Below are 11,280 nucleotides of genomic sequence, written 5' to 3'. Positions count from 1 at the left end.
TCTCAAGAGCAGGAAAACGTGCAGGTTATAATTAATAACACTTAATAACACTGAAACTCAACCGGCAATCACCTTTATTTCCATCAGACAACATTAATGACGTGTGTGTATTAAGAGACCTGTCAATCATGTTGGGGTTGGGTGTGACCCCTCCGTTTTCATTTGATTGTGGCCTTTGAGGAATTGATGAACAAATATAAGAATAATGAAGTTGCTGTGGTGCAGACATGCTTTTAGTGCAACGGATTGAAACTTGATTCTGCTGTCCGAGCTTGGAGGCCAGTTTCAGTGAGACAGCAGAGTCAAAGGTAGATAATAAAATCTTGGAGTTGTATTACACTCAATATAACTGTCATCCTGATTTTGGGAGGATATGTACACATTTTGTATCTCTTGTTACCACATAAATACTTCTAAACCACGAACCGTCTTACACCCCTAAGCTCTGCTCATGACATCTTGTGTCTATCTCTGTTCTTAACAACACAGAGACTGACTGATTCGTTAGATCTGGTCAGAAGCTTATTGTCCAGTCAGGTCTCACAATTGTCCGAATCATGTAAACCAGAAGCGGAGCTGGTCTAGACCTCATCCCTTAACCAACAACTTGGACTCCTGCCTTATCTATGGGACTCTCAGACACACTTAAACCGACCCACTTGCCATTACAAACCAGTATTATTGCACAAAATTTGATGGTAAAATATTTCATTTAATGTTAATAAAAGTTCAGGTCCACTATGTGATAGTGTAGGAAAAAAAATCGTTATATAGAACTTAAAGTGGGGGAAAAACAACAGAACTCCAAAGGGAGCGTTTATCATCCAACAGTCCATAACGACTCCAGACAAAATGACTTTCTGCTGCATATGGCACCTCAGAGTCTTTCTAATGAACCCAGCTTGAGGTTTCATCACTAGAGAAAGCCGGTTAATGACCCTTCATGTAACAAACAAACCTTTTACTGTTCAAGCGTTGCCTAATTAATCTCACCTGCATCTATTAGCAGGTCTTGCAGTCTCACATTTAGAGATAAATGGATAGGAAATTGGGACCCCTGTGCACAGTGCTTTCCCCCCAAGAGTACCTCGTCTGAAATAACAAGCTACGTTTATTCAAACACAGCAACATGTCATTTGATTCTGTAGAGGCTTAGTTAAATGTCGGCACACAATACATTGTGCGCCTATCAACAAATGATCAAAGCTGTGATTTTACTGTAACAACCACATTTGTGTAAACTTGGTGTGTATGAAGATATTTAACAACAAAGTGCAACGACATTGACAATCAATAGTATTTCCTGAGGGTGCGTTTGTCATCAAACAGGGCACGGTGACCCCAGACTAAAGGCTTCTCTCCTGCCTCTTTGACTCCTGGGAACCCTGCTAATGAGCTCTATTTGTGATGTCATTACCAAATGATGCTGGTTAATGACTCTGCCTGTAACAAACAAACCTTTTACTGTTCAGACTTAAACCTAATTAATCTCATCTGCATCTATTAGAAGGTTTTGCACTCTTGCAATTAGAACTTGAGTGTAATGGGAACGCACAGTGATATTAATGAGTGTGTGGTGTTCTTGAAAAGCTCAAGTGTAAACCCCCTAATTGTCTAATAGTCACCTCTTCTCTGATAGGCCTGCGAGCTTAGCCCCTAAACGCTGTTGATGCCCTTTCTGAAGTTGCCTTTCTTAGTATTGGACGTGTGATAAAAGTTTCATTAAACTTTAGATTGTGTTCACAGTTATTTGCTGCGTTGGCCTCGGACTAAAACAATTTGCTGTGCAATCTCACAAAAGGAACATAATTCATTGGGAAATAGGCTGAATGCTCACAAGACATCTAGAAGTTACTTGTGTACGGAAGCAGAAAATTCAAAATGCTTCTAAATAACTTACTGCTCGTAATGATGTCCTGGGTAACCACAATCAATCAATAGATTTACCATCCAATGTTGGGTATTTAAAGCGAGGTGTAACATCAGCTTTCAGGAATTATAGGAGGCACCGGCATTAAATCAACCCTGTTCTCTTTTTCCACAAATCAGAAATGTGTGGAACTCATTGGGGTTGTTTTTATGTGGGGTAATATGAGGCAGAGTTTGCTATAAACAAAGTCAATCAGTGGCCCGATAGCAGAATTATTTAATTACAAAAACAACTGTATTTATTGTGGATTAGACACAACTGGTTGATACCTAATTCGCTCAATAAGGTCAATATTGGCACCGACTGGCAGTATACAACTGAAACTTTAAAAATATGGTGTCTCCATCTTATTTAAGCAGTTTGAAAAAGCCCAACAGTGTAATACATTCTTTAAAAAGAAATGTCCAAGATCACCACAAGGGTATTACAATAAAAATGTAGACGTACAATCGTGAAAAACAAGGGTGAGTCAGTGTCAAAGCATTAAGGAGACTTTGAAAATAGGAAAAGTTAGTGATAAGGCCCGGCCAAGAGCCCAGCATGAGACATCTTTAGTGTGTAGTGCAGTATACAAACTGCAACGATTTACTATCAGAGCAAAGTCCTAAAAAACACAATATAAAGTTCTAAGTTAAGGAGGGGCTCTTTACTTATTAAACTGTCATAATAATACTTTTTCATGAGTTGGTATGAATCATTAAAACACTATACAAAGTGAAGGCACTGTGCTGAACTGCAGTAGTTTTTATAGCAGTTTACATAACGTGAGATATCGTTTACATTAGTTGTTATTATTTACAGAGGGCTGACACATTATATGGTCATATTATGGGGGCTTAATGGAAGGGTGGCTTTTTGATTATTGGTGGTTGTTTGTAGGTCTGTTTTGAATTAAAGTGTCAGGTTTCCTCAATATGTAATGTGCCGCTCTTCCTTCCATTTCAAGGAATGAGGGAAGAGATTAATCAGTTCAATGGAGGGTTGTTTGTTTACAGGCAAGGTCATTAAGCATTGTTCCCCAGTGATGCCATCCCAACTGGGATTCATCCGAGGGACTCTTAGAGGCACGATCCCTTTGTCTTGGGTCACCATGTCCTTTGTCATGATAAAATTAAGTAGGAGTTGTACATTTCAAATTGAATCTCATGAAAGTGTCAGACTGCCGGACAAGCCTGAATATAATCTAACTTCACTGTATGTTCAAGTCAACCCATGTTTGAATAGTACATTGACCGTGGCAATAAACCCATGACAAACACTGTTTTGATGATTTGCACCAGTAGTGAGCTCATGAGGCTCAGCTTGGCTGTGATTTATACAGGTTATTGTGTAAAAATAGACAACTTGACTACAGGCTCCTGATGAGGCAAGAACCAGAAACCCTCCTTGTATTTATATGAGCAGAGAGCTCTAACAGTGGATTCAGAGTTTCAGGACATATAGCGCAGGATTTTGTGAAACAGTTGGTCGCGGGCTGTCAAAATAGAAGGTTTTACCCCAAATCACAAACTTTTTTATGTGTGAAAGTTTTATATGAGAATGGTATTTTAACATACTGCTGTTAACTACCTGTGATTTATGGCTGCACCTAAACTCCCTAATCTACATTTCTTTAATCCTGGCATTGATTTATGATTCTTTTCAGTCCAAGATGGTGGATATAAACAAGAACTTGCGTACTATATATTTACTTTCTCTGGGGACTCTACAGCGCAGTCATTATCTACCAATCTACATCAACTCCTCTAAAAGCATGTCCACTGTACCTTGAAACCCAAAGACATGGACAATCCATGGTGTAATTATTTAATTAAACTTCACATATATCACCCAAAAGTGAGAAGCAAATGAATAGACACAATGTTTGGATTTCAGACTAACATAGTATGATGAAAATCCATATGATTTATTCAGACATAACTTTTTTACCCATTAAACTTTCCTAATGAGACAAATTTCTGATATCATCAGAGCCTGTTGGTTCATGATGTTGCCTGTAACAAACAAAACCGTTTTACTGTTTAGACTTCAGCCTAATTCATCTCATTTGCCTCAATTGCAAAGCACTGAACTCACTATTAAACCTCCCAATAAAAGTACTTTCCCAAATAATGAGTAATCCTCAATCATTTTGAATGTATCATTTCATATTTTGTGCTCGAGAGAATAGAAATGTGTCTGCGCCTATAATTATTTCATTTCCATTAATGCCCAAACATATTCGACCAGTTTGATCGGTGTCTGTGGATAGTGAGTCATTTTATAAGTGAAATAAGACACGGTGGTTTTCATCAGCAGCATGATAGCACAGCCACAAATAAAGGTCATCTCTATTCATCATACAGAGCCACAGAGTAATCCCTCAGAATATAAGAGACCCTTATATTTTCTGTATTGCATATCAGAAGAGCCATATGTTAATGTATTTATAATCCAGAGAGTGTTAAATACTTTAATACGTATTTAATTATCACCGCAGTATGGAGACTGTCAGACAGATGTTGATTCAAGTCTGTGGTAATGTTCAAGGACATACTGCTGTGTCTTTTAACGTTACATTGCATCATTTCTAATTTCATCATCGTAACCACACTTTACAATAAGTGCTGCGACCACATCTTTCACACACTTGCAAAATACAATACAGTGTTGAAAGTGTTGAAGTGTTGAAATTTAGGAATTAGAATTAGGAATGAATCAACACATTGTGTTGTCCGTGGGATAAGAGGACGGCCAAACAGCCACACGGGGGTAGTAGCTGGCCGATTTTAATGGTGGGTGCAAAAAGTTAGTGTGCACTCAAATGCACGCTGAATGATATAATGAGGTTGTACTCTTCTGAACAAAGTAATCTACAGTCCACAGAGCATCATGTTGGAGCTGTATCCGCTTAGCATTATACTGTTATGTGAGTGCGGTAAAACATGAAACCGCAGGACTTTACAGGATTTTGTTTTGAGGAATTTTGAAATACAAAAATAAATGGGACAGGGAAAGAATGGTGAAAGTATCTTGTACTGTAACATGCTTCTGTTGCATGTTTAAAATCGGGTTGTTATAGTTGGCTTGACATTGTTCTGGGAGGAGAGAGCTCTTTACATGCTCAGGAAATGACGGACAGGTTGTCAGAGCAGATGCTGTTTTCTCCGAGGTAACGAGCCAATGTGACCGCTCAGAGGATTCGCAGCTTCTCTCCAGCGAAGGACAACATGAAATATTCAAACTGCAGAGACTGCTATTTTTTTTTCACAGCCATTTGAACGAGAAGCAGCCTGTTACATACTCATACTGCTCAAACAGGCTCGCTGGCAGCTAATTAGCAGAGCTACAGTAGATGGTGCTGTGATTGATGGGAGTGAGATTTAATGAGCACCACACATTTAGTAATCAGGCTGAATATTTGTCATTAGGCATTTAAATGCTTTATTGTCATTTTTAGTATTGCTTCAGTGATTAAAAAAGTAACATAGTGAAATATATTTGTGTGTTACTGTAATTAGAGTGGTGTGTTTCTGTCACCTGTGCTACAGAAAACGAGGCAATTTAGGTGAGAACTGCAGAGCTGTGTGTCTGATCTAGAGAGTGTAACTCTGTATATGAATGCTCTGTGTTCTTACTACGCAGATCTGTGAAAGCCAGGACTTTAGCCATAATTAGTATTTTTCACATCAGATTAGATGTGAATTTCTCTTTATCTTATTTTATTATTATCTTCTCTTATTTTGACTGAGGGTAACTGTATACTGTTATATATAAGTGACCCGTATTCATTTAAAAAACGACTGCAGTGTAGCTTAAATGTTCTAAAATAGATAAACATCTGCATGTTATTTCTCTTCGTGTTTGTACCTTCACTACTGATTTCAAGACATCATTCAAAGGTAGGTTTCAAACTGAAAAACATTCTATTCTGTTACTAAAATTGGCTGCTGAGCATGGCTAAACAAATCACCAATAACTCTACTACACCTTAGACAACTAATTATTCATTCAAATATTGATGGAGTGATTTCTGCTTATATTTACTTGTCCTTGAGAGTACATTCCAGCCAGTAAAAGCTCAATTAGGGCCTCTTAGCTGCGAGGCAGTTGCTGAATATTCAGCATTCAGTACCATAGACAGCTTTGTTTGAAGCTTTCTATGAAATGACAGGGCCACATCAAGGTCATCTGCAAGTTTGTCTGTGAGTCATTAGAGAAGCATCTATGTGTGGTGTTAGTTGGATTTTTTTAGTTCTCATAGTACTTTGTGATTATTTTATCAATACATTTTTCATGGTACACCTATACATACACACATACAGCATGTATATGGTAATAAAAGGGGGGAAAATATTTGTTTTTATGAGAATGTGGATATTTCTCATCACATTTAGGAGTGACTTGCATGTTCCACATTTTATTATTAGTGTGTCATGCAGTGCGGGACTCGTACTGCTCTGTTCTTGGTGTTGACTTGGTCTCATCCCTTCAAATCCTTGGTCATGACTTGGTCTTGGTTCAGGTGGCCTTGACTACAACACTGCAGGGAGGTGAAGGCTATATGGGATTTTTGTTAACCAAATTATCCATTAAAGGAGCACCTCGCTGGAAAGAACTTAACGTGTGAAATCTAATAATTGATGTTTGCCCTCCAGTGGGGGATTAAGGTCAAAACTCTCTCTCTGTATCTCTGAACTGAAAGTCAACGGGTGTAATTAGTGCATAGATCTGAGACAGCTGGACAGCTTGTGAGGACAGAATCTGTCCTCTCGGTCAAAGGCCAATCGACCAGCCCACTGTGTGTATCCACAGTCCAGGACTAATCAAAACCCCAGGCCAGGACTGCAGTCGTCCTCTTTAAAACCTGATGTGGTTCTGATCAAAACCCACGACCTTTGAGCTCAGAGGCCAGACGAAAGTTCACAATATCACACTTCAGATTATTGGTTCCCATGGTTTGTAATTACACTGCAGAGTAGCCAGAAAATGGAAATATTGATTAGAGTAGTCCAGATGTAAGATGGGATTGATTATTCCATCATTTTCTTTCTTGTCTTGTACGATACTTTTATGGTAGTCTCAGTTCTTCTTACTATGTGTGCGCTTTGGCTGTATGAATTAAGTCAACCAAATAATATGATGAAATTCCAAATGTTAAGTACTCCCAGAGGGTGCATTTATCATCAAACAGGGCACGCTGACCCCAAACAAAAGGATTCACTCCTGCCTCTTTGACTCCTGGGAGTCTCTCTAATGAGCTCCTATTTAGACGGCATTACCACTGAATGCCGGTTAATGACCTTGCTTGGAACAAACAACCAAACTTTTTATTGTTCGAATTTAAGCTTAATTAATCTCATAAGAACCTGTTAGGAGTCCCAAGCATGCACTCAATAAAACTGCAAGGGACTTTGTGGGGGTGCACACTCATAATGAGCTATAAATGTCGGTCGTGAAAGCTGACATTTAATTGAAAGTAACCATGGTAATTGTGAAATGATCAACCCTTCTCTGATAGATATTTAAAGCTGTATGGTTTAAAAAGGCCCTGGTTGACTTCCCCTTGGCTCTTCCTCTTTGGGGACGCCCCGTCCTCAAAAATCTGAAGTCTAATCTTAAGGGGACCTCTCTTAAGAGATCATCAGAGATCTGAAAGGACTGAGAGAGAGAAAGCGAACAATGACAGACATTAGAGAAGCATATTTACCCAGAATGCATTGTGATCTTTCATTATGTCCCCTGCGCTGTGGATAGAGCTGGGTATGGTTTGAAATGTATCAATACCGGTGGCAATACGAGAGCTACGTTTCAGTGCAGATACACCAAAATATGTATATTTGCACACTATTCCATCAGCGCTTGATGGGCTGTGAGACAACGTAGAGAAAGTGTTGCTGCGGAGGAAAGATGGAGGCCATTTAAAAAGTTGCCTGAAGTTCAGATGCTCAGACAAGATTAAATTCTCGGATAGCAGCAGCTGTTCAACAATTAAGGCGATATTTTCTCGCTCATTTTAGACATCTACCCTAGTTTGCAGTCGGGCTTTGGCCATCCACATAAAGAGCAAGAAGATGAGTCATCGCTTTGCATAAGTCAAGGGCATTTGGTGTCTGGACTAAAGAACTAATGAATCTTTTCTCGACTCCCCTTTTCTTTATCTGTCTCTTTCCGTTCTTCCTTTTTCACTGGGCTCAGCTTAAACCCCGTCCCTGCGTCCTTTACAAAGTCACTCAACTGGATAAAGTCATTTACCTGGATGAAGGGGAGCGAGAAAGGGAAATAGACAGAGAAAGGGAGGGTGTGTCGTGTTTTTTTTAAGGTAGGGATGTAGCAAGATGGCAGCGGAACAAAGAAATGCAGCAATGACAAGTGAGGTGCAGAGTTGAAGCCTGAATGCTTTCAAAAATCAAATTCAGTCTTTTTGACCAACAACACAAACTGTTTTTTCTACCTCTGTATTTATCTGTCTATCTATCTATCTATCTATCTATCTGTCTGTCTGTCTGTCTGTCTGTATATCTATCTCATGTCTATCTCATCCATTCGTTTATTTACAAACATCTCTTACTAATTAAGTTTTACATGATGAGAACAGAAAAGCCTATTTATAAACCAGCCTTGTGTTTCAGAATGAACTATTTATTAACGACGAATCATTTATTGCCTCGTCTTAAATCTGGTGTATTAATCAACGTTTATTATGATTTATAGGAGGGTGAAAGCAGGGGAATTCATGCTGATTTTGAATAGTTTTGTGAACCATTTTCCCCCATGCACAAACACATTAACTCTTACATCATAAAACTGCAATTTGTATATGAAACAAATCAAAAGTCAGAAAAATATGTTTGTCGTCTTCACTTTCATCTATTTTATATCTAACGTGTTTCAGTTGGACTCTGTTAAATGACTCAAATGAATATTCTCACACACACACACACACACACACACACACTCCTACTCTCCTACTCTCCTGCTGTTTTCCAGCTTTTCATGTTTGACCTTTAGTTAAGACAGTTGATGAGCTCCGGGGTGCGGAGAGACACTGACTTCACGGGTTGATCGTGATTCTTCGTGGTTTATTCGTCACAGAGCTGATGAGATTAACACTGCCATGCCTTTCTGTTACACCCCTCAAGCAGCAGACCTCTACCGACCTCGGACTGTTTGGTGCTTTAAAAAGAAGCAGGTGAGATAGTCCAGACCTTTTCTGGTGAGCGGAAGTGCTGACGATGTGACATCTTACTGTAGTTCAGGTAAACTTACTCAAAAATTCACACGGAGCCGATGCCCTCATTCACACCTGCTTGGAGCGATTTCACGAAAACTTTTTTTTTTACAAAATACGACAGGGAAACACTTCCAGTGTTTAATGTCTGGCACAGTGCTGCATGAAGTCAACATTTCCTGACAGTGATGATAAAATGCGCTGACGCAAAGAACACTGCTAACTCGCCATTTTTATTTGACCTTTTATTTATGTTTTGGTTGGTTCTCTATGCCTACAACAGTCACATGCATGGTTAGATTCTGTCTCTTCCTCTTCTGCCACTTCCCGGATAAACTGACCTGGCGTCAAATGATGCATGTGTGTTATTTACATAGATCAAAGACTGTTCCGAAAGGCCAGGTTGGTAACTTACCCCATGTTCCTGATGATGAAATATGACAGTAAGCATTGCCTGCTTGCACGAACATGGCACTGACCAGCTTCCCTGCCTCATCTTACCTGCCCAAGTCTCCTTCTCTACCACTGTCCTCTCTCACCCTTTGCAATATGCACTCCCTCATTAGCAACACAAATACCTTGTTCTTCCTGTGGGGTCTGCTGAATGTAGGCCATTCGTTTTTGCAACAATTTGCAAAGGGCTGCAGTATTAAGGAATTACAGTGATTCACAATTTCATTCCAGTTTTTTCAAATCAGAAATTCTATATACCTTTACTGTATATTTGTCACTTTGTTAATAAGATAAATAATACTAAGTTAGTCCGACAAGCTGCTGTATACTGTGCAGGTTAACATGATGCATGAAAAGCATTCCTCTATTGAGGAGATACAATGTGTACAATAGTGCTTGGAAGTTTAAATATTCAGTTGTGCAAGATGAACTCTTACTATAATAGTCTCTTAAAGTCATTTAACAGTGTTTGGCTCTGTGTATGTCTATGCAGGTCATTGGCCCAGCTGCTGAAAAAGATTAAACTGTTTGTAAAAACTGTTGGTTTTGGATTGTAACAGGGCAAACGTCGCCTCCCCTGCCCTCTCACCACACGGCATTGGCCGGGTGTTTCAGTAGGTTAAACGGCCACGTTGGCCAGTCTCGGGTCTGAGTCCTGCTCGTAGCGGTAATGGTAGACCTCCATCTGGTCCCGGCAGGCATCTCTGATGTTGTTGAGCCACCGTTTGATGCCTCTCCGGTTGAGATACAGCACCATTAGAAACACCACTCCGATCAGAGCCAGCACTAATCCGAGGAACACGTACGAAACCGCCTCGAGGTTCTCCTTCATACAATCCACGTCCTCTTCCCGGAGCATCTCCACAGGAACCCCCCTCTTGGCCTCCGGCTCGTTGCACACGAGACGCCCCGCATCCGGGCACTGGGATGAGTTCTTCAACCAGTAGTAAAACTCCTCCAGTTCGCAGTTGCACCGAAACGGGTTTAAAGCCAAGTAGACGCGTATGCGCTTTTGCTGGTACAACATGGTTAAATTTCCTCCCCCTATGCTCTCTATGGAGTTATTTACCAGCACTAACGCGTGGAGATTGTGCATATCTAATCGCAGCAGGGGAATTGACTTCAGCGTGTTTCCCGCTAACTCCAGTCTGTGGAGGTTGCGCAAACTTTGTGTGTTGAGCGCATTCAAGAGCTGCTCTGTGGCCGGAGGTAAAATAGAGTGATTTAGGTAAAGAGAGCGAAGCTCCAGTAACCCATGGAAAGCCCTGGCTGAGATGTACTCCAGCTGGTTGTGGCTCAGATCCAGCAAATGCAACCGGGGGAGTCCCAGGAAGGCGTAAGGTTCAATAACCTGTATCCCGTTATGGGACAGCGAGAGTGTCGTCATTTGCAACTCCGTCCCGTTGCTCATGAACGCACCACGCTGTAAAGTTGAAATGTTTCTCCCCTTGAGTATCAAGGTGGACGTCCACTCCGGTATGTCTGCCGGCACCTCGGTGTCCTCCCCATCACGGCAGGTCACCGTCCCGGAGTCTTTGGCACAGATGCAGGACGACGGGCAAGCATGATCCGTCCTGACAGGAGAAAACAACAAACACGCCGCGTAATACAAACACCACTGGTTCCAAATAGAAAAAAGACACTTTGAATTGTCGGCACTGTAAAATGTCCACATCTTCCCCCTCAT

The 11,280-nt window shown here is 40.5% G+C and overlaps 1 protein-coding gene across 1 annotated transcript; it reads right to left on the bottom strand.

Annotated features, from left to right (window-relative positions):
* Positions 1-10,212: 10,212 nt before the first annotated feature.
* On the bottom strand, positions 10,213-11,280 carry tpbgl (trophoblast glycoprotein like; the record flags this gene model as incomplete). Its single annotated transcript, XM_079172038.1, has 1 exon — positions 10,213-11,280. The coding sequence occupies one exon, from the start codon at positions 11,278-11,280 to the stop codon at positions 10,213-10,215; it is 1,068 nt and encodes a 355-aa protein (XP_079028164.1).

The sequence above is a fragment of the Pholis gunnellus genome (assembly GCF_910591455.1).
Source record: "Pholis gunnellus genome assembly, chromosome: 13".
In the NCBI taxonomy this organism is placed as follows: Eukaryota; Metazoa; Chordata; class Actinopteri; order Perciformes; family Pholidae; genus Pholis; species Pholis gunnellus.
The sequence above is the reverse complement of the archived record's forward strand: the minus strand, read 5'-3'. Positions and strand labels throughout refer to the sequence as shown.